The sequence below is a fragment of the Theropithecus gelada genome, chromosome 8, assembly GCF_003255815.1.
Source record: "Theropithecus gelada isolate Dixy chromosome 8, Tgel_1.0, whole genome shotgun sequence".
Classification (NCBI taxonomy): Eukaryota; Metazoa; Chordata; class Mammalia; order Primates; family Cercopithecidae; genus Theropithecus; species Theropithecus gelada.
In genome coordinates this window covers 16,961,331-16,985,265 of record NC_037676.1, presented here as the reverse complement: position 1 = coordinate 16,985,265, position 23,935 = coordinate 16,961,331, and the positions used below count along the sequence as shown (strand labels likewise).

Here is a 23,935-nt window from a genome sequence, read left to right as displayed (position 1 = left end):
GTAATAAAAATAAAAAAAATAGAATATTAAAGGTGCTTCTGGCAAGGCCTCAAACACTGGAGGGAAGGTGAGCCTTGCTATCATGTGGCAAAAGATGACTGAGCTGTATTCTATTATTTTGTGGAAGGAAGAACTTGTAAGTGATGAACCTGGATATTTAACTGAGAAGATTTCAAACAAAGTGCTGAAGGGGAAAGGGGAGGCCTAGTTTCTCCTTGCTGCTTATAGTAAAATGTGAAAGGATAGAGATAAATTGAGAAAAAGAAATGGTCAGGCAAAAAGGAACCAGAGCTTGAAGATTTAGAGTTCTCAGCCTGTGCAAATTGTTTTTCATATTTAAAAATATTTATTGGCCAGGCGCAGTGGCTTATGCCTGTAATCCCAGCACTTTGGGAGGCCGAGGCCAGCGGATCACCTGAGGTCAGGAGTTCAAGACCAGCCTAGCCAACATGGCGAAACCGTATCTCTATTGTAAACACAAAAATTAGCCGGGCATGGTGCTGTGCGCCTGTAATCCCAGCTACTCAGGAGGCTGAGGCAGGAGAATCGCTTGAACCCGGGAGGCAGAGGGCACAGTGAGCTGAGATTACACCATTGCACTCCAGCCTGGGCAATACAGTGAGACCCTGTCTTAAAAAAAAAAATTACTGTATTTTTTAAAATTTTAGTTTTGGGGATACTTGTGAAGATTTGCTGCATAGGCTACATTGAATGATGCTGAGGTTTGGGCTTCTATGGGTCCTGTTACCCAAATAGTAAACATAGTACCTGATAGGCAGTTTTTCAACCTTTTCCCTCTCCTCTCCCTCCCCAATTTTGGAATCCCCAGTGTCTGTTGTTTCCACGTTTGTGCCCATGTGTGCTCAGTGTTTAGCTCCCACTCGTAAGTGAGAACATAGGGTATTTGATTTTTGGTTTCTGCATTAACTCACTTAGGATAATGGCCTCCAGCTGCATCCATGTTGCTGCAAACGTCATGATTTCATTCTTTTTTATGTCAGCTTATCCATATTGAAAAAGATGAGAAAGGGTGTTCTGGAGAGGACACCAAGTGTGTGGCTGGACCACGCTTTGATATAGAAATGATGAGTGTGACTCATGGATCCAGTCAGTAATGTCAGCAGAAATGCTGTCAGCTTGAACTGAAGGGAACAAAGACAGAATGAAATGAAATAATTGTGTCTAACTTCCGGGATTTCTACAGGACAGGCCAATACAGCTATCTGGCTACAAACATGCATTATTTTTCAAGAAAGGGAAGAATAACCGTGAAGGTGATTTAGAGATTAGTAGGACTACCACTGCCACCGTGAGCCCAGAGGGCAGAGGCTAGGGGGACAGAGTTGTCGCCTCCTTGGTTCCAGAGGGCAGGTTAGCTCCTCAGTTTCACTGGGGCAGGTTGCTGCCTCCAGGCTGAGGGGATGGGGCCATCACTCTGGCGGGCCCAGAGCTGGGGATGCCAGCTTTGTGGGTCTGGAGGATTGAGATTGGGGCCAAAGAGGATTATCCTTGAGTTTTAACATTTAATAAAATTTGCCTCGGTTTTAGACCTGGTTGGGACCTCTTTTTTCTTTCTGAGTTTTTCCTTTTGGAATGGAAATGTTTATTCGATGCCTGTCTCACCATTGTATTTTGGAAGCAGATAACTTGTCTGGTTTTGCAGGTTTACAGCTGAAGGGGAATTTTGCCGGGGGATGAATCATATCTCCAATCTCACCCATACCTAATTTAGATGGTATTTAGGTGAGATTTGGGACTTAAGAGTTGATGCTGGCAAGTCTTAGCTACTTTTGGTGCTGTTAAGATGGGGTGAATGCATTTTGCATACAGAAAAACATGAATTTAAGAGGCCAAGGACCAGAATGTGATGGATTGAATGGTGCCCCTTCCCAAATTTATATGCTGAAGTCCTAACCTGTACTAACTCAGAATGTGACTGTATTTGGAGATGAGGCTTTTAAAGAGATAATGAAGGTAAAATGAGGTCATATGTGTGGGTGGACTATAATCCAATTGACTGTGTCCTTATAAGAAAAGGAGACTGGGACACAGACCATACCGAGACAGAGGTGCCCTGTGAAGGCACAGTGAGAAGGTGGCCATCTGTAAGCCAAGGAGAGAGGCCTCAGGAGAAATCAAACCTGCCAACACCTTGATCTTAGACTTCTAGCCTCCAGAGCTGTGAGAAAATACATTTCTGTTGTTCAAGCCTTCCAGTCTGTGGTATCCTTCCCTAGCAAAGTAATACAACCAGTTAGAAAATATAATGGGAAACTATCATTTAAAACAGCCAGTAGTTCTATGGTGTCAGAGCAAAGCTCTTGAGAGCAGAGAGCATTGCTTCTTTAATACGGGGCCTCACATGGTCACTTAGGCCCTCCTGAAGTGACTGTGAATGCCCACGTTATTATGAAAATAATCCATCAGCTTTTGATTTTTGCTCTCCTAACAGAGGCTCCTCTGAGGGTCTCCCACGTTCTCATTGTCATCCCAAAGCTGCTGTGCTTAGGGAACTGCTGTTCCACATTTACTTTCTGGAAGATAGCTTTGCCTTACATTTGCAAAGCTGAAAGGTTCATATGGGGTTTCTCTCGGTGAAAACAATAAAGCTGACCCAAGGGAGTACTAGAATCTCAGCATTCCGAGAGATGGCGGGGATAGGAACAACAACGACGAAGAGTTTGCTTTAGGAATGCAAGCAGTTCCTTCCATCAATAGGCATTTCATACACGCTGATATTCGGGTTTCAGATTGGCATCTGGTCATTTTAGCAGCAGGCACCTCATGGCCTGATGAGCTGCGCAATGAGCTGAATGAATCGTAGTCCCCAGACTCCAGTGTGCAAGAATACAATACAACATTTCTTTGTTTTCTATAACGGGAAGACTAAAGCCAAAGATTGAAAAAGCAAGCAGGCACTGAGCTTATTTACTTGCCAGACAAGGGAACTCACATGAGTGAAACATTTACCAAGTAGCTCCCTGGAGAGGAAAAGTCACAAGTTTTTATTGCTAGGAAGGGGAGTTTGGTGGTAGCCCTATGAATTAACATTGATGTTTTCTGACTGCCTGGAGACAAGCTATTATGTCAGTTTGCATCCTGGTTAAAACAAGTTCCACTGTTCATTGGTCAAGAAAGAGTCTTTAATTAGGTCCAGCGAGGCTCTGGCATAGTAGGTAGTTTAAAGGCCTTACTTGTGTTAAACAAAATGATGGGAGGCCATTGATTTAGACTGAGCTTATGTACTAGGCTCGAACAGACTGCAGCAAACCAAAATGGAGTCATTCATACTAAATACCACATAATCAACCTGAAGCTTTAAGCAAGCAGACAGATCCCAAAACGGACTTTTTTTCTCCTGGAAACAGGAGATTCCATCATAATAAGAAAGTCTCCTCTGCTCTAACCCTTACTAAAAAAGTAACCTGACGCAGTCTGATGTTAACCAATCAGTTTTTTTCTATTGTTCTGTTTCCTTTTTAAAAATTAAATTAAATTTTTATTTTAGATTCAGAGAGGACGAGTCAGGTTTGTTACATGGTTATACTGCATAATGCTGGAGTTCAGGCTTCTATTGAATCCGTCACCCAAATTGTGAATACAGTATCTGATAGGTAGTTTTTCAGCCCTCATCCCCTTCTCTCTCCTCTTTAGGTATCCTTAGTGTCTACTGTTTCCATATTTATGTCAATGTGTACTCAATGCTTACCTCTCATTTATAAGTGAGAACATGCAATATTTGGTTGTCTGTTCCTGCATTAATTTGCTTAGGACAATGACATTCAGCTGCCTCCATGTTGTTATAAAGGGTGTACTTTCATTCTTTTTTATGACTGTGTAGTATTCCATGGTGTATATGTACAGCATTTCCTTTATTCAGTCCATCTTCGATGGGTGCCTAGGTCGAGTCTGTGACTTTGCTATTATGAATAGTGCTGTGATGAACACACGAGTGCATGTGTCTTTTTGGGAGAATGATTTCTTTTCCTTTGGGTTGATACTTAGTAATGGGATTGCTGGACCAAATGGTAGTTCTAATTTTAGTTATTTGAGAAATGTCCAAACTGCTGTTGACAGGTTGATCTAATTTACATTCTCACCTATAGTGTATAAGCATTCTATCTGCAGCCTCTCCAACATCTGTTATTGTTTGGCTTTCTAATAATTACCATTCAAACTGGTGTGAGATGGTGTGTTAGACTGTTTTGCATTGTTATTTAAAAAAAAAACCCGAGGGTAGGTAACATAAAGAAAAGAGGCTTAATTGGCACATGGTTCTGCAGGCTGGACAGGAAGCTTGGTGCCAGCATCTGCTCAGCTTCTGGGGAGGACTCAGGAAGCTTTTAACTAATGTTGAAAGGCGAAGTGGAGGCAAGTACGTCACTTGGCAAAAGTAGGAGGAAGGCAGGGGGATGCCACACACTTTTAAACCACCAGTTCTCATGAGAACTCACTATGGTAAGAAAACATGAATCTGTGAAGGATCTTCCCCCGCTACCCAGACATCCCCTACCAGTCCCCACCTCTAACATTACGGATTACAGTTTAACATAAGATTTGGGCAGGGACACATATCCAAACTATATCAGATGGTATCTGATTGGGGTTTTAAATTTAATATTTCTGGTGATTAGTAGTATTGAACATTTTTTATATGTTTATTGGCCACTTGTATGCCAACAAACATATGTATGTATTGTTTTGATAAGTGTCTGTAACCCACTTTTTAATGTGGTTGTTTTTTACTTGTTGACTTCATTTCCTTACAGAATCTGGATATTAGTTTTTTGTCAGATGTGTATTTTGCAGATATGTTCTCCCCTTCTGTAGGTTGTCTATTTACAATGTTGATTATTTCTTTTGCCATGCAGAAGCTCTTTGGTTTGATTAAGTACTATTTGCCAATTTTTGTTTTTGACACATTTGCCTTTGAGGTCTTACTCATAAATTCTACGCCTGGGCCAATGTCCAGAAGAGTTTTTTCTAGATTTTCTTCTAGGATTTTTACAGTGGGAGGTTTATATTTAAGTCTTTAAACCTTCTTAAGTTAATTTTTGCATATGGTGAAAGGTAGGGGTCTAGTTAAATTCTTTTGCATATGGCCAGCCAGTTTTCCCAGCACTACTTATTGAATCTTTCCCCATTGCTTATTTTTGTTGAGTTTGTTGAAGATCCATTGGTTATCAGTGTGCAGCTTTATTTCTGAGTTCTTTTTTCTGTTACATTGTTATGTGTGTGAGAGAGTGTGTGTGTGTGTGTGTGTTTTACCAGTACCATACTATTTGTGTTAGAATAGCCTTATATTATAGTTTGAAGTCAGGTAACGCTATGCCTCTAGATTTGTTCTCTTTGCTTAGGATGCTTTGGCTATTTGGGTTCTCTTTTGATTCCACATAAATTTTAGAATGATTTCTTTTTTATTCTGTGAAAAAATGACATAGGCAATTTAATAGGAGTTGCACTGAATCTGAGGTTTCGGTGCAACTGAATTATAGTGCATAATAATATAGTTTGAAGTCAGGTAATGCTACGCCTCTAGTTTTGTTCTCTTTGCTTAGGATTGCTTTGGCTATTTGGGCTCTCTTTTCATTCCACATGAATTTTAGAATAGTTTTTTTTTTTTTATTCTGTGACAAAATGACATTGGCAATTTAATAGGAGTTTCACTGAATCTGAGGATTGCTTTAGGCAGTATGGCCATTTTAATGATATTGATTCTTCCAATCCATGAGCATGGAATGTTTTGCCATTTGTTTGTGTCATCTATGATTACTTTCAGCAGTGATTTTCAGTACTTGTAAAGATCATTTACTTCCTTGGTTAGATGTATTCCTAGGTATTTTATTTTTGTGTGGCTATTGTAAATGAGATTGCAGTCCTGAATTGGTTTCCAGCTTGAACATTATTGGTATACAGAAATGCTACTGATTTTTGTGTATTAATTTTGTATCCTGAAACTTTCTGGGCATCATTTAGCAGGTCTGAGTCTTTTGGAGGAATCTTTAGTGTTTTCTAGGTGTAGAATCACGTCAGTGGTTAATAGAGATAATTTGATTTCCTATTTTCCTATTTGGACACCTTTTATTTCTTTTGATTACCTGATTGATCTCTGCCTAGCACTTCTAATACTATGTTGAATAGGAGTGGTGAGAGTGGACATCCTTGTCTTGTTCTACTTCTTAGATGTAATGCTTCCCACTTTTCCCCTTTCAGTGTTACGTTAGCCATGGGTTTGTCATAGACGGCTATTAGAATATTTAGGTGTGTTCTTTCAATGCCTACTTTATTGAGGCTTTTTATCATGAAGGCATGTTGGATTTTATCTAATGATTTTTCTGCGTCTACTGCGATGATCATGTTTTTTGTTTTCAATTCTGATTATGTGGTGAATCACATTTATTTATTTGTGTATTTTAAACCATCCTTGCTCACTTGATCATGGTGATTTATATTTTTGTTATGCTACAAAAATATAATTCAGGATTCAGTTTGCTAGTATTTTTTGAGGATTTTTGCATCTATATTCGTGAGTGATATGGGCCTGCAGTTTTTTTTGTGTGTCCTTGGCAGATTTTAGTACCAGATAATACAAGTTTCATAGAATGAGGGAAGAATTCCTCCTTGATTTTTTGGAATAGTTTCAGTGGAATTGCTATCAGCTCTCCTTTGTACCTCTGATGAAACTTGGCCATGGATCTGTCTGGTCCATGGCTTTTTTTGGTTGGCAGTTTTTTAATTACTGATTTGACTTTATAACTCATTATTGATCTGTCCAGGTTTGGAAATTCTTCCTGATTCAATCTTAGAAGACTGTTTGTTTCCAGGAATTCTTCCATTTCCTCTAGGTTTTCTAGTTGTTTGCATACAGATATTAATAGTAGGCTCTGAGGATCTTTTGTATTTCTGTGATATCAATTGTAATGTCACCTTTGTAATTTCTGATTATGCTTATTTGGATTTTCTCTCTTTTTTCCTTTATCTAGCTGTCTATTAATCTTGTTTACCCTTTCAAAGAACCAAGTTTCCATTTTGTTGATTCCTTGCATACTTTTTAAAATCGCAATTTCATTTAGTTCTACTCTGATTTTAGTTATTTCTTTTTCTTCTGCTCGCTTTGGGTTGTTATTATTTTTTTTGTTCCATTAGGGGAAATATTAGGCTTTAATTTCAGATAATTCTATCTTTCCATTGTAGGAATTTAGTACTACAAGCTTTCCTCTTAACACCACCTTTGCTGTGTCCCACCGATTTTTGTATGTTATGTCTCCATTTTCATTTGTTTCAAATAATTTTTTGATTTTTGCTTTAATTTTGATGTTTACTCAAAACTCAGCAGCAAGTTGTTTAGTTTCTATGTACTTGTGTGTTTCTCAGAGCTCCTCTTGTTATTGATTTCTAATTTTATTCCACTGTGATCTGTGAAGATGCTTGAAATAGTTTTGATTTTTTAAAAATTTATTGAGACTTGCTTTATGTCAGAGGATGTGGTCAATCTTATAGAATTTTTCACACACAGATAAGAAGAATGTATATGTTGTTGTTTTCTGGTGGAGTATTCTGTAGATGTCTATTAGGTCCATTTCGTCAAGTGACCCATTTAAGTTCAGAATTTGTTAGCCTTGATGATCTGTCTGACAGAGCAGGACCACCATCGTCTTGGACAAATACTGCCACTTTAAGTTCCAGCTCCCTTTCCAACCTCATGTATTTCAAGGAAATCACTTCTATTCTAACTACAAGCAGCCAGAAAGAGCAGACAGTAAAACACAGATGAGATAACTCAGGCACAGAGGGAGGTTGGGGGAAAGTCTCTTGGGTAACTGTTAAACTTCACCCTCATACAATGGGCCTTACTAAGCACATTCCTTTCCCTTCAAGTGCACTAAGATAGGGAAGCTAAAAGCAGACTCAGGGTGGGGAGTAGGGTGTATGCCTGCATCTGCAGGAAGATGTATGGGAACAGACACACAACTCTCCCTCCCAGATAAGCAGAACAAAGAGACTCAGAAGCAGTCCAAGCCTGTGATAAACTCTCCCACACTGAATCCTTAAAACCTCTCAGTCTTTAAGAGAGTGTGGCTCTGACCTAACTTATCCAGAAGCGCCTCTCAGGTTTGTTTTCTAAAATAAACCTGTTCTTGGCTGTCGAGCCACCTTTCTTGTTTCTTTCCTCTTTCTTTAATACTTACACTGTCTAATACTGAAAACCAACAAAGAAATTCTGGACTGAAATGGTAATGCTGTCAGTGGGGTATTAAAGTCTCCCACAATTAGGTATGGCTGCCTGTATCTTTTCTTATATCCAGTAGTAAGTTTTTATAAATCTCAGTGCTCTGGAGTTGGGTGCATACATCTTTAAGATAGATAAATCTATTGAATTGAAACTTTTATCATTATACAATGTCCTTCTTTGTCCTTTTTTACTGTTGGTGGTTTAAAGTTTGTTTTATCGAACCCGAGAATAATGATCTCTGCTCTTTTTTGTTTTCATTTGCTGATCAATCTTTCTCCATCCCTTTATTGTGAGCCTATGGGTGGCATTACATGTGAGATGGGTCTCTTAAAGACAGCGGGCTTGGCTTTTTTTTAAATCCAACTTGCCACTCTATGAATTTTAAGTGGAGCATTTAGGCTGTTTACATTCACAGTTAATATTGATATGAGAGGTTTTGTTCCTGTCATAGTGTTGTTAGCTAGCTGCTTTGCAGTCTGTATTGCATAGTTGCTTTATAGTGTCTGTGGGCTTTGTACTCACATGTGCACTTGTGTTAGCAAGTACCATTATTTTGTTTACATATTTAGCATTTATTGTAGGGTCAGTCTGGTGGTAATAACTTAACTTCTCTTAGCATTTGCTTCTCTGTGAAAGACTTCATTTCTCCTTTGTTTCTGAAGCTTACTTTGGTGGGATATGAATCTCTTTGCTGGCATTTTTTTTCCTTAAGAAAGCTAAACATTGATTTCCAATTGCTTCTGGCTTGAAAGACTTCCGTTGCGTAGTCCACTGTTAGTCTGATGGGATTCCCTTTATAGGTAATTTGACCCTTTTTTCAGCTGTCTTTGAGTTTTCTTTTCTCTTTCATTTACCTTGTATAGTGGATTAGATTGTTTTACATTGCTATAAAGAAGCATCTGAGACTGAGTAATTTATAAAGAAAAGAGGTTTAATTGGCTCACAGTTCTGTAGGCTGAACCAGCATGGTGCTGGCATCTGCTCACCTTCTGGGGAGGCCTCAGGGAGCATTTACTTGTGTTGGGAATGGGAACAGGCATGTCACACAGTGAAAGTGGGGCCGAGAGAGAGCAAGGGGGAAGATGCTACACACTTTTACAAAACCAGCTCCTGTGTGAATTCACTCATTGTTATGAGGATAGCACCAAAGGGATGGTGCAAAAACATTTAAAAAATCTGCCCCAACAATCCAGTCACCTCCCAACAAGCCTCACATCTCCAACATTTGAAAATGCATTTCAACATGAGATTTGGAGAGGACAGCCAACACTACATCAGATACTCTAATAACTATGTGCCTTGGGGATGGTCATCTTGTATCGTATCTCATAGGATTCTCTAAATTTCTTGTATCTGCATGTCTACCTCTCTAGCAAGATTGGAAAAATTTTCCTAAATTATACCCTCAAATACGTTTTCCAAGTAGCATTTTCTTATTCTCTACTAGAAATGCCAATAAGTCATAGGTTTAGTCTTTTTCTTCCTTTTGGTCTAGTCTATTTAAAAAACCTTCAACTGTATTTTGGAATTCCTATAGTGAATATTTCAATTCCAGCAGTTCTGTTTGGTTCTTATTTAATGCAGTTACATTATTCTTAGCTGGCCTTTTTCCACAAGGTCTTGGATATATCATCTTACTCCTTTCTGGCCTATAAGTGTTCTGCTGAAAAATCTGTTGATAATGTCATTCGGGTTCCACTGTACATTACAATTTGCATTTCTCTTGCTGCTTTCAAGACTATTTTTTTATCTTTAACTTTTGACAGTTTTAACTTTCTTCTGGACTTAAACTATATAATTGACTAAATGAACCTAATAGATACCTACAGAACACCCCAGCCAACAAACACAAAGAATATACATTCTTCTCATCTGCAAATGGAATATTCTTTAAGATTGATCACATGCTCTGCCATAAAGTATGTTAAGTTCTCCTACTATTATTGTCTTTCATTCTATCTCTCCAAATACACAAACTCTATAGTTTTACTCCTCTTCCACCCATGTTTTATACTTTTGATGTCACAATTTACATCTTTTCATAATTTGTATCTCTTAAATTATTATAGCTTTAGTCATTTTTAATAGTTTTGAGTTTTAATCTTTATACTAAGTTCAAAGGTTATACCTTTAACCTTTAACCCTAGGCAATGAGTAGGTCAATTTGGTGTATGTTAAAACAATAAAGGTTAAAGGTATAGCATATACTAAATCATTTTAACATATACCAAATTGACCTACCCATTGCCATTACGGGGGTATTACCGTGTCTTGGATTTGAAAATGTTCTTACTTTGATCAGTAACCTTTATACTTTCATGCTACTAATTGGCATCCCCTTCTCCATCCTGAAGAACTCCCTTTGGAATTTTTACAACGCATGTCTAGTGGTGATAAACTAGGCCTTTGTTTGTCAGTCTTTTTCATCCTTTATTTTTGAAAGACAGGATTGTTGGGTAGAGTATTCTTAATTGGATTCCCACACCCCTACCCGCCTCCACTCTGTCCCCACAAAGTTTTGAAAATGTCATCTTACTCCTTTTTGGCCTACAAGGTTTCTGCTGAAAAATCTGTTGATAATGTCATTGGGATTCCTTTGTACATAACAATTTGCTTTTTTCTTGCTGCTTTCAAAACTCTCTGTTTTTCTTTAACTTTTGACAATTTGATTATGATGTTTCTCGGTGTATTAATCTTACTTGGCATCTTTGAGTTTACTAAATCAGGATTTCTGTTTCCTTCTAAAAGCTTGAGAAGTTTCTGGCTTAATGTAACTTTCTGTATTTTTCTGGAATGTTGCTAATGCATATGATGGTCAGTTGATGTTATTCCATTAGTCTTTTAAAATGGCTTCACTATTTTCTATTTTTGCTCCTCAAACTGGGTGACTTTTTTTTGTTTTGAGCTAAACAACAGAGATTTATTTTCTCCTGTTATGGAGGCTAAAAAGTCCAAATCAGTGTGCCAGCAGAGTCAGTACCTAGCGAGGGCTGTTAAATTAAAAATTACAGGAGACAGTTGTTTTGGACTAAGATGCTACACCAAACCCCAACAGACCAGACTACAAATCACAGTGGAGTTACTCAGGCTGAGGTTCAAGATCACTAAACTAAAACTAAGTTGTTACCTGACCTTCTGAGAAATCAGAAATTTTCATCTCCACTGAGTAGTAACAAGGCAACTTGCCTTGAATGGCAAGGAGATTGAATGGGGAACTTGGATATTTTTGTCCAACTGGCAGTAGAGAAGTGGCACTCCCCTTCTTCCACCAGCATGGTATCTGAGGAAGCCTCTTAAAACAAAAGATAAAAGGAGATAACAGCCAATTTCTCAAACAGGCCAGTTTCAGTCTTCAGTCAGCATTATAATAAAGTTCCTTCTGTTTTAACTCTTAACCTGAAGTAACCTTAAGATAACTTGAATAGTTACTGTTCTATTTTTCTGCTTTAAAAGGAAAGTAAATTTGACCAATCTACTTTCCATTCTTTATTTCTGCTTTCTTCTGTTCTTCTCTGTCTGTAAAATTAACAACCCCTTTTGCTCAGCTCATTGGAGCACTAATTCTATTTTATGAAATGAAGTGTTGCCTGATTCCAGAATCACAAGTAAAGCCAATTGAGATCTTTACATTTGTTGTAATTTTGTGCTTTGACAGATTTCTCTCTTTAGGTTTCAGATGCCTGCCTTCCTGCTATGTTCTCACGTGACCTTTCCTTGGTACCTGCACAGGGGACAGAGCAATCTCTTTTTTTTTTCTTATAAAGTCACCATTCCTATCAGATTAAGACTCCACATTTATAACCTTATTTAACCTTAAGTATCTTCTAAAAGCCCTATTTCCAAACATAGTAACTTTGGGCTTTAACATATGAATGTTGGGGGAGCGGACATAATTCAGTGCTAACAAGCTATAAACAAAGATTTATGTGCAGATATAAATCTTATTTTTGTAATTTAACTTTTATTTTAAGTTCGGGGTACATGTGCAGGTTTGTTACACAGATAAACTCATGTCATAGGGGTTTGTTTTGCAGATTACTTTGTCATGCAGGTAGTAAGCCTAGTACCCATTATTTATTTTTTTTTTCTGCTTCTTTCCCTCCTCCTACTCTTCACCCTCCAGTGGGCCCCAGTGTGAGCTGTTCCCTCTATGTGTTCATGTGTTCTCATCATTTAGCTCCCACTTACAAGTAAGAACATGTGGTATTTGGTTTTCTGTTTCTGCATTAGTTTGCTAAGGATAGTGGCCACCAGCTTCATCCATGTTTCTTTAAAGGACATGATCTCATTCTTTCCTATAGCTGCATAGTATTCCACGGTGTATATATACCACATTTTCTTTATCCAGTGTTATTACTGACGGGCATGTAGGTTGATTCTATGTCTTTGCTATTGCGAATAGTGCTGCAGTGAACATACACATGTATGTGTCTTTAGAACAGAATGATTTATATTCCTTTGTGTATATATCCAGTAATGGGATTGCTGGGTCAAATGGTATTTCTGGTTCTTGAAATAGAAACTTGATAACTTTCAATGACCTGTCTTTGAGTTCCCTGATTCTTTCTTCTGTTTGATGTAGCCTGCTGTTGAATATCTCTATTAGAATTTTTAGTCAGAGTATTTTTCAATTCTAAGATTTCTGTTTGGTGTTTTAAAAACTTTTTTTAAAAATCTCTTTGTTGAAATTCTCAGTTTTGTTCCTGCATTGGTCACCTGATCGGTGAGCATGTTTATGACCTTTATTCTAAATTCCCTTTCAGGTAAATTGCATATCTCCACATCACTTGGGTACGGTTTTGGAGATTTATATTCTTTTTTTTTTTTGAATAGACATTTTTCTTTTATTATTATTATTATACTTTATGTTCTAGGGTGCATGTGCACAACATGCAGGTTTGTTACATATGTATACATGTGCCATGTTGGTGTGCTGCACCCATTAACTCATCATTTACATTAGGTATATCTCGTAATGCTATCCCTGTCCCCTTCCCCCCACCCCACAATAGGCCCCGGTGTGTGATGTTCCCCTTCCTGTGTCCAGGTAATCTTATTGTTCAATTCCCATCTATGAGTGAGAACATGCAGTGTTTGGTTTTCTGTTCTTGTGATAGTTTGCTGAGAATGATGGTTTCCAGCTGCATCCATATCCCTACAAAGGACACGAACTCATCTTTTTTATGGCTGCATAGTATTCCATGGTGTATATGTGCCACATTTTCTTTTTATTATTATTATTATTATTATTGTACTTTAAGTTCTAGGGTACATGTGTACAATGTGCAGGTTTGTTACATATGTATACTTGTGCCATGTTGGTGTGCTGCACCCATCAACTCATCATTTACATCGAGTATAACTCCCAGTGTAATCCCTCCCCCCTCCTCCCTCCCCATAATAGGGCCCGGTGTGTGATGTTCCCCTTCCCGAGTCCAAGTGATCTCATTTTTCAGTTCCCACCTATGAGTGAGAACATGCGGTGTTTGGTTTTCTGTTCTTGCGATAGTTCGCTGAGAATGATGGTTTCCAGCTGCATCCATGTCCCTACAAAGGACACAAACTCATCCTTTTTTATGGCTGCATAGTATTCCATGGTGTATATGTGCCACATTTTCTTAATCCAATCTGTCACTATGGACATCTGGGTTGGTTCCAAGTCTTTGCTATTGTGAATAGTGCCACGATTAACATATGTGTGCATGCGTCTTCATAGCAGCATGATTTATAACCCTTTGGGTGTATAACCAGTAATGAGATGGCTGGGTCAAATGGTATTTCTAGTTCTAGATCCTTGAGGAATTGCCACACTGTCTTCCACAATGGTTGAACTAGTTTACAGTCCCACCAACAGTGTAAAAGTGTTCCTATTTCTCCACATCCTCTCCAGCACCTGTTTTTTCCTGACTTTTTAATGATTGCCATTCTAACTGGTGTGAGATGGTATCTCATTGTGATTTTGATTTGCATGTCTCTGATGGTTAGTGATGATGAGCATTTATTCATGTGTCTATTGGCTGGCTGTATGAATGTCTTCTTTTGAGAAGTGTCTGTTCATATCCTTTGCCCACTTTTTGATGGGGTTGTTTGTTTTTTTCTTGTAAATTTGTTTGAGTTCTTTGTAGGTTCTGGATATTAGCCCTTTGTCAGATGAGTAGATTGCAAAAATTTTCTCCCATTCTGTAGGTTGCCTATTGACTCTGATGGTAGTTTCTTTTGCTGTGCAGAAGCTCTTTAGTTTCATTAGATCCCATTTGTCAATTTTGGCTTTTGTTGCCATTGCTTTTGGTGTTTTAGACATGAAGTCCTTGCCCATGCCTATGTCCTGAATGGTGTTACCTAGGTTTTCTTCCAGGGTTTTTATGGTTTTAGGTCTAACATTTAAGTCTCTAATCCATCTTGAATTAATTTTTGTATAAGAAGTAAGGAAGGTATCCAGTTTCAGCTTTCTACTTATGGCTAGCCAATTTTCCCAGCACCATTTATTAAATAGGGAATCCTTTCCCCATTTCTTGTTTCTCTCAGGTTTGTCAAAGATCAGATGGCTGTAGATGTGTGGTATTATTTCTGAGGGCTCTATTCTGTTCCACTGGTCTATATCTCTGTTTTGGTACCAGTACCATGCTGTTTTGGTTACTGTAGCCTAGTTTGAAGTCAGGTAGCGTGATGCCTCCAGCTTTATTCTTTTGACTTAGGGTTGTCTTGGCAATGCAGGCTCTTCTTTGGTTCCATATGAACTTTAAAGTAGTTTTTTCCAATTCTATGTAGAAAGTCATTGGTAGCTTAATGGGGATGGCATTGAATCTATAAATTACCTTGGGCAGTATGGCCACTTTCACGATATTGATTCTTCCTATCCATGAACATGGAATGTTCTTCCATTTGTTTGTGTCCTCTTTTATTTCATTGAGCAGTGGTTTGTAGTACTCCTTGAAGAGGTCCTTCACATCCCTTGTAAGTTAGATTCCTAGGTATTTTATTCTCTTTGAAGCTATTGTGAATGGGAGTTCATTCATGATGTGGCTCTCTGTTTGTCTGTTATTGGTGTATAAGAATGCTTGTGATTTTTGCACGTTGATTTTGTATCCTGAGACTTTGTTGAAGTTGCTTATCAGCTTGAGGAGATTTTGGGCTGAGACGATGGGGTTTTCTAAATATACAATCATGTCATCTGCAAACAGGGACAATTTGACTTCTTCTTTTCCTAATTGAATACCCATTATTTCTTTCTCTTGCCTGATTGCCCTGGCCAGAACTTCCAACATTATGTTGAATAGGAGTGGTGAGAGAGGGCATCCCTGTCTTGTGCCAGTTTTAAGGGGAATGCTTCTAGTTTTTGCCCATTCAGTATGCTATTGGCTGTGGGTTTGTTATAAATAGCTCTTATTCTTTTGAGATTCGTTCCATCAATACCTAATTTATTGAGAGTTTTTAGTATGAAGGGCTGTTGAATTTTGTCAAAGGCCTTTTCTGCATCTATTGAGATAATCATGTGGTTTTTGTCTTTGGTTCTGTTTATATTCTGGATTACGTTTATTGATTTGTGTATGTTGAATCAGCCTTGCATCTCAGGGATGAAGCCCACTTGATCATGGTGGATAAGCTTTTTGATGTGCTCTGGATTCAGTTTGCCAGTATTTTAGCATCGATGTTCATCAGGGATATTGGTCTGAAATTCTCTTTTTTTGTTGTATCTCTGCCAGGCTTTGGTATCAGGATGATGTTGGCCTCATAAAATGAGTTAGGGAGGATTCTCTCTTTTTCTATTGATTGCAATAGTTTCAGAAGGAATGGTACCAGCTCCTCCTTGTACCTCTGGTAGAATTCAGCTGTGAATCTGTCTGGACCTGGACTTTTTTGTTTGGTAGGCTATTAATTATTGCCTCAATTTCAGAGCCTGCTATTGGTCTATTCAGGGATTCAACTTCTTCCTGATTTAGTCTTGGGAGAATGTATGTGTCCAGGAATTTATCCATTTATTCTAAGTTTTCTAGTTTATTTGCATAGAGGTGTTTATAGTATTCTCTGATGGTAGTTTGTATTTCTGTGGGGTAGGTGGTGATATCCCTTATATCATTTTTTATTGCATCTATTTGATTCTTCCCTGCTTTCTTCTGTATTAGTCTTGCTAGTGGTCTATCAATTTTGCTGATCTTTTCAAAAAACCAGCTCCTGGATTCATTGATTTTTTTGAAGGGTTTTTTGTGTCTCTATCTCCTTCAGTTCTGCTCTGATCTTAGTTATTTCTTGCCTTCTGCTAGCTTTTGAATGTGTTTGCTCTTGCTTCTCTAGTTCTTTTAATTGTGATGTTAGGGTGTCAATTTTAGATCTTCCCTGCTTTCTCTTTTGGGCATTTAGTGCTATAAATTTCTCTCTACACACTGCTTTAAATGTGTCCCAGAGATTCTGGTATGTTGTATCTTTGTCCTCCTTGGTTTCAAAGAACATCTTTATTTCTGCCTTCATTTCGTTATGTATCCAGTAGTCATTTAGGAGCAGGTTGTTCAGTTTCCATGTAGTTGCATGGTTTTGATTGAGTTTCTTAGTCCTGAGTTCTAGTTTGATTGCACTGTGGTCTGAGAGACAGTTTGTTATAATTTTTGTTATTTTACATTTGCTGAGGAGTGCTTTACTTCCAACTATGTGGTCAATTTTGGAATAAGTGTGATGTGGTGCTGAGAAGAATGTATATTCTGTTGATTTGCATGGAGAGTTCTGTAGATGTCTATTAGGTCCACTTGGTGCAGAGTTGAGTTCAATTCCTGGATATCCTTGTTAACTTTCTGTCACATTGATCTGTCTAATGTTGACAGTGGGGTGTTAAAGTCTCCCATTATTATTGTGTGGGAGTCTAAGTCTCTTTGTAAGTCTCTAAGGACTTGCTTTATGAAACTGGGTGCTCCTGTATTGGGTGCATATGTATTTAGGATAGTTAGCTCTTCTTGTTGAATTGATCCCTTTACCATTATGTAATGGCCTTCTTTGTCTCTTTTGATCTTTGTTGGTTTAAAATCTGTTTTATCAGAGACTAGAATTGCAACCCCTCCATTTTTTTGGTTTTCCATTTGCTTGGTAGATCTTGCTCCATCCCTTTATTTTAAGCCTATGTGTGTCTCTGCACATGAAATGGGTCTTCTGAATATAGCAAACTGATGGGTCTTGACTCTTTATCCAATTTGCCAGTCTGTGTCTTTTAATTGGACCATTTAGCCCATTTACGTTTAAGGTTAATATTGTTATGTGTGAACTTGATCCTGTCATTATGATGTTAGCTGGTTATTTTGCTTGTTAATTGATGCAGTTTCTTCCTAGCATCGATGGTTTTTACATTTTGGCATGTTTTTGCAATGGCTAGTACTGGTTGTTCCTTTCCATGTTTAGTCCTTCCTTCAGGAGCTCTTGTAGGGCAGGCCTGGTGGTGACAAAATCTCTCAGCATTTGATTGTCTGTAAAGGATTTTATTTCTCCTTCACTTATGAAACTTAGTTTGGCTGGATATGAAATTCTGGGTTGAAAATTCTTTTCTTTAAAAATGTTGAATATTGTCCCCCACTCTCTTCTGGCTTGTAGAGTTTCTGCCGAGAGATCTGCTGTTAGTCTGATGGGCTTCCCTTTGTGGGTAACCCGACCTTTCTCTCTGGCTGTCCTTAACATTTTTTTCCTTCATTTCAATTTCAGTGAATCTGGCAAATATTTGTCTTGGAGTTGCTCTTCTCGAGGAGTATCTTTGTGGCATTCTCTGAACTTCCTGAATTTGAATGTTGGCCTGCCTTACTAGGTTGGGGAAGTTCTCCTGGATGATATCCTGCACAGTGTTTTCCAACTTGGTTCCATTCTCCACCACCAACTGTCTGACACGCCCCAGTGAGATGAACCCGGTACCTCAGTTGGAAATGCAGAAATCAACCATCTTCTGTGTTGCTTACACTGGGAGCTGAAGTCTGGAGCTGTTCCTATTCAGCCATCTTGGCACCCCTTCCTAAAATCTATATTGTTCTTTAAATTGGAATATATATCTCTGTTTCATCATTTTCTTTGAACTTCTGTGTTAGTTTCTGTATGTTAGATGAGACAACTGCCTCTCCCACTCTAGTCAGCTATAATTTTGTGTCTACTGATTCCTCCTAGAATTTGTCCACGTGATGAGCATCCCACTATTACAGCTTCCACCTGAGACTACATTCTCAACCTCCTACCTCTCAGAGTGGAGGGAATTAGACATATGCAAGTCTCTCTAGACCACAGGAAAAAGGCGATTTTATACAGGTGCATAAGCATTTCCAGGAGTCTTATCCCCCAGGAGCAATGCACAGAAGGGGCTTTAAAATGCAACTGTGTGTCACTTCCTGGAATGGGTTTATGGCACACTGTTCCAGGGCTACTTGGTGGCCTGGTTTCTAATATCCATTGGGCAGAAAGGAGACCCTGAGAAGCAGGTTGGCTCCCATGCTTTCTCCCCTAACTAACACCAGTGATAACTCCAGGTCTATTAATCCCACCTGAAAAGAGTTTGTCCACTCTTTCCATTCTTAGGACTGCATCCTAAACCTCCCCACTCTGGAGGTAGAGGGGACTAGGCATATACAAGTCTCTCTAGGCCACAGAAAAAGGAGTTTTATATGAGCCTGCATGCACTTCCATGGACTTCATACTGTGGGAGGAGTGTGGAGTAGGAGCACTAAAAATGCAACTCCATGTTTCTTCCCAGAAAGGATTTATGCCATGCATTGGGTGCTGCAACTTTTACAGCAACCACGATTAACTGAATCCTAAATACCTTCTAGCTCAAAGAACAGAAGAAGACACATGTGAGTCTCTCTAGATTATCTGACAAAGAGGTGGTTTTCAGTGGGCATCTAAGTACTTCCAGGGGCTACATCCTCTGGGTGCGGTGCAGAAAAAATACTGGAATGTGCAGCTCCCATTTTCCCTCCAGAAGGATTTTCCGGCACATTCTTTCCATGACTATTTGACAGGCTTGCTTCTAATAAACTTGCATTGGTGAGCAAGTAGTAGCCCTCCAGTAATCTGAGCCACAGCTTGGCACTTCCTGAGCCTTTCTTCCAGTTCACCCCAGTAATAAATCTAGGCCTATTCATTTTCCTTGAAGGAGTTAGTTCACACACCAAGAGCCACAACTTATATAGCTCCCACCAAAGGCACTATCTTCTTAATGACCCAGCTCTGGGAATCAGTGGGGCTTTCCATTCCTGAATGTCCCTAGGCCACAAAAAACAAATAGGTGGATATGCCATAGGCTTACTTCCAATAGGTATCTCCCTAGGACCAGAGGCTGCAGCCTGAACACCAGTATAGGTACTTACCCCATATTATCTCCCTGCCTTGCAGCAGAGAGAGTGGCAGATAAACACGCACACTCAGCTTCACCTTGAAAACAGAAGAACTGGAATATACATCCAACACTCTACCTTCCCAGTTACATCTAGAAGGTTTGGTTTCTACCTTACTTTTCCCAGAGTTCTAACAAGACATGCCACATCCTAGTCTCCAGGGAGCCACCAAAAACAGAGACATGGGTTTAGACAAACACAAAGAATTAAGAGGCACCTTGAAATCTCTGGCCAAATCAATTGGTGAGATTCTTCTTCACTGATTTAGATTTCATTAGAGAAAAGGTAACATTGCATAATAAGGGCAGAAGTCTTCAACCTGGAAGCAAAATTGTATATTTCTGAATCTCTCTGAACATATTTTTGCTTTTTCCATTATGTACTATATATAATCAAGAACAAAATAACTGAATTGGGTTTCAGGACACTCATTGTGCAATATAATTTACTTGACTCATTTGTATACAACTATATCATCATACTTGAGCCACATTTTTATCTGTTTTTTTGTTTGTTTTTGTTTTGTTTTTGTTTTTTGCCACCACATCCTCCAGTGAGGTGATCTTGGTCAGAATGTGAGAAAATTGTGTCTGCCTAGGAGCACCAGTGGTGACCTGGCATTGCAACAAGATAGCAGCAGAGCTGAACAAGCCCAATTGGTAAGAAAGATGACAGGCTTTCAAATATTGATGTATGTCTTTCATTTGTCCTTCCCACTGAGACCAGATCTCATATCCACCTCTTCCGAGGATATCTACACTCACCAAGATCTCCCAGCTATTACACTGCTGCGTAAAATACTGATGCTTCAATGTAATTTATTCTCTTAATGAATATTTATCCATTCGAATGTCTGCTTTTCTCTTAAGATTATTATAGTCATCACAAGTCAAAGAGGGAGAATAGTGTTAAGAACGAATCTGCAGTTTATAGCCCTGATACTGGAATTTACAAACAGAAATTCTGAGTTATGGATAAGTAAAGATTCAGATTTTGAATCACAAGGCACACTCTCAGATCTGGGACATCTGACATTCTATCAATATTTAATCAAGGAAGAAGCAGGCAGATGACGGTAGGACCAGAATTTCAAGTTACAGGAAAATAAAGCAAGATGGAAGGAGAACTTTCAGTAAATGCTGGCCCAGTAACCAAAATATTAATGATGTTATTCATCCATATAACAAATAGTTTTGAAAATGTATATCTGTCAGTGAATTATATAAATATTATTTGCATTTTATCTTTGAGGAATCAGAGCCACAGATTTTAAAAGTAATTCACCCTGTGTCCACAGGATTTCAAATCAGATGTATACAATAAAGCTTGTGTTCCCTCTCTTGTGGCAAAGTATGGATGGAAGTAAAAGAATGTAACTAGGAGACAAGAAAGAGGATAAGAGGAAGACTCTATTGAGGAAAACATGCCTAGCCCCATAATATCCTAAGTTGTCTAAAGAAAAACTTTGATTCTCAGTATATTAGCCAACAATGTTTTCATATACTTTAGAGACGATGAGTTTTTCCACAATATTCTTTATTCATTTACCAGTAAAAATTTACTACGAACTCAACAATAAATCAATATTAAATGTTTTCTAGCATGAATCACTCTGCTTCCCAAGATAATCACATGCCATCCTTAAAATGCCTTTATTTTTATCAGTTTGAAAATGTGTCCTTATGTTTCTTTAAAAGGTTATTGTTTTTCAATAAATGCTGGTATTTTATGGATGAAACTATTTGATGTCTAGGATTTTCTTCAAAATAATGTGAGGGTAGAGAGGATATGTGATTGTACATTAGTTGATAATTAGTGAGTTGGGTGATACATACACAAGGGTTTATTTTGTTCCTTATTCTAAATAGTAAAGGATCCATTACCAGGTTTGGGCACGAGCTTTCTCCCCAAGGAAATCTTAAATATATTTTTCAGCACTTCTTCAACTTCTTCCTCAATCAGAGTTTTAAACTCGATCAGATCTGTATTGTCTTTATAATTGAATATTCTATAGGTGAGGGTGAAGCCCACCAAACAGCGAACCCCTTCTGGGGTCTGCAAGGAACAAAATGATGTGGTTGTAAATGCAGATGTTGGAGACGTTTGCAGGTATGTATTCATAGACACAAAATCTTCAATTTTTCGAGGTTCAAGCGTAAAAGAGTACACTTTTTGGTGTGTCGTCTTTGGCAGGAGATCAGAATTAAGAAATTCTGTGTTTGGAATATACTGCTCTCTTCTGATTTGGTCCAGGTACCAGATTCCTTTCTCTTCTGTCAAGCGGAAAATGGAAGGCATCTGAGGCTGATCCTTCCCAGAAATTAATTCCAGAGGCTGCCACATCTGGGAGGAGCTTCCAAACCCAGCATCAGCAATGTAGTTCCTGCCATCAATGGTTACCTGCAGGAGAAGGTGAATCATGCCAGTGCTGTATTTGTTAGCTGCAGGGATGTAAACATACCCTCCTAACATTGTGGTCTGAAAACCGATTGTGGTCAGAGCCCAGTACAGAAGTTGATTGACCTGGAGACACCACCCACCCCGGTTTCTTCTTACAATGTGATCAAAAATAGTCTCTAAGCTCAACTCCATAGCTTCCCCACAATGCATGTTAAGGTTCTCAAAGGGAACAGCTCGGATCTGGTGCTCAAGAATGTCAGTTAATGTTTCTAAGTCCAGCTTGTTCCTAGAGTTCTTATAGCCAATTCTTTCAAAATATGCTTCAATGTCCATGATCCCCTAAGCAAGAAAAACAAAACATAAGAACATATCACTACTTTAGCACTTGGATTTCCTTGAGTGGCTAATTATAGGTATAATGTATTTTAAATACATAAAAACACAATGGTTATAAGTATCTGTCATAATAATTCTTTTGTTAGTATTTTTATTGCATGAATTCCTTTTACATGCATAAGTTCACTTAATAGTCTCAGTACCCTGTAAGGAAAGTGTTATTGTATCTTCCATCTTTCAAGCATGAGGAGTTGGAAATCCAGATTAAATGAGGAGCCAAATGGTAAACAACTTGTTTGTGGTTTTCTTGGTGATGAGTAAAAAAGAGATTCCAATTGGTATCAATTATAATAAGCTTATAAACAGTTTCTGACATAAGCAGGAGAATTATACAATAGAGGATATGGTATTCATGGTACATGACCCACTTGATTTCCCATTTAGCTGTACCTAACACGAAGCTCCTCACTCAAAAAATTATATTGATTAACTCATTCACTCATTCACCCAAGAAACAGTTTGCAGAATACTCTTGATGTGTTTCCTATTGATCTAGTGCTTGCTTGCCCTCAAAAATCTTATATTTTAGTGGGAGTTGAGGTGACACAAATAATAAACTGAATAAATCAATAAAACATGCAGTCTGTTAGATTGTGGTAAGTGCCTGGTGAAAACAAAAAAAGGGGTTAGTGGGTGCACAGGGAGAGCACTGATTTCAAATAAGGTGGTTAAAGAAAGGCTCACTAAGACTTTAAGGATGCTAGAGAATAAGTTCTGTGGATATGTGTGAGGAGGATTGTTCCATGCAGTGGAAGAGAAAGTGCCAGGGTCCTTAGCTGGAACCTGTCTTGAGTGTTCAAGAAACATCCAGGAAGCCAGGGTGAATGGAGTACAGTCAGTGAGAAGGAGACTGAATTGAGATGAGATCTGACAAGTAACAGTGGCCTTGGAGCCAATGGTTACATTTTGGCTTTTATTCTAAACGAGATGAGAAATCAAAGTGAGATAGGATGAGAAAAGGGTTATGAGGGGAACAAGGTTTGCCTAATCAAAGTGATCTGTCTAGCTACTGTGTGGACAATAGGCTGCCCATATTGAGCTCTACGGGCAGTCACATGAACTATGTAGGACCAATTCAAACACAACAGCTCTAGGACCAAAGCTTGGCTGATGGATGGCATGTGACCTAAGTAGCTCAGTGAAACTCTATTGAGGCATTTTTGCTGAAATCTAAGCACAAATGTTCTGGTTCAAGGATAGAAGCTGGGAGGATATCAACCCAAAGTTACTTGGGAGAACCCACTGAAGAACACCACTAACAAAGAATTTACTAGTAACCTGAGCAGGGAAATATGTGACTCTTAGTAACAGCACAGAAGTTTCATGGTTTTGTTGAAGACTTTAAATATACGTTGTAGCTCAGAAGACAGTGCCCCAAGGTAAAAGCTTCAGAAGTCAGTTTTTCTTTGGCCTTCTCCTGGCCTCCTATCTCTCAGTCCCATTATTCCTCAACGCTGGCCATACACACTAGAATCTCCTTCCCCAAGGCAGAACCTAGAAATCAGAACTCCTTTTTCTCAAAACCAGCCATAAAGCCTAAAAATATTACTCTAAT

At 38.6% G+C, this 23,935-nt stretch overlaps 1 protein-coding gene across 2 annotated transcripts in view; it reads right to left on the bottom strand.

The window, feature by feature from the left end:
- Positions 1-21,103: 21,103 nt before the first annotated feature.
- Positions 21,104-23,935, bottom strand: part of NAT2 (N-acetyltransferase 2) — a 47,385-nt gene continuing 44,553 nt past the window's right edge. For both annotated transcript variants that reach the window (XM_025394527.1, XM_025394526.1), the window contains exon 2: positions 21,104-22,323. In XM_025394527.1, coding sequence (XP_025250312.1) covers positions 21,445-22,317 — 873 coding nt within the window. In that variant the 5' untranslated portion in view covers positions 22,318-22,323 and the 3' untranslated portion in view covers positions 21,104-21,444. The remainder of the gene's footprint in view (positions 22,324-23,935) is intronic.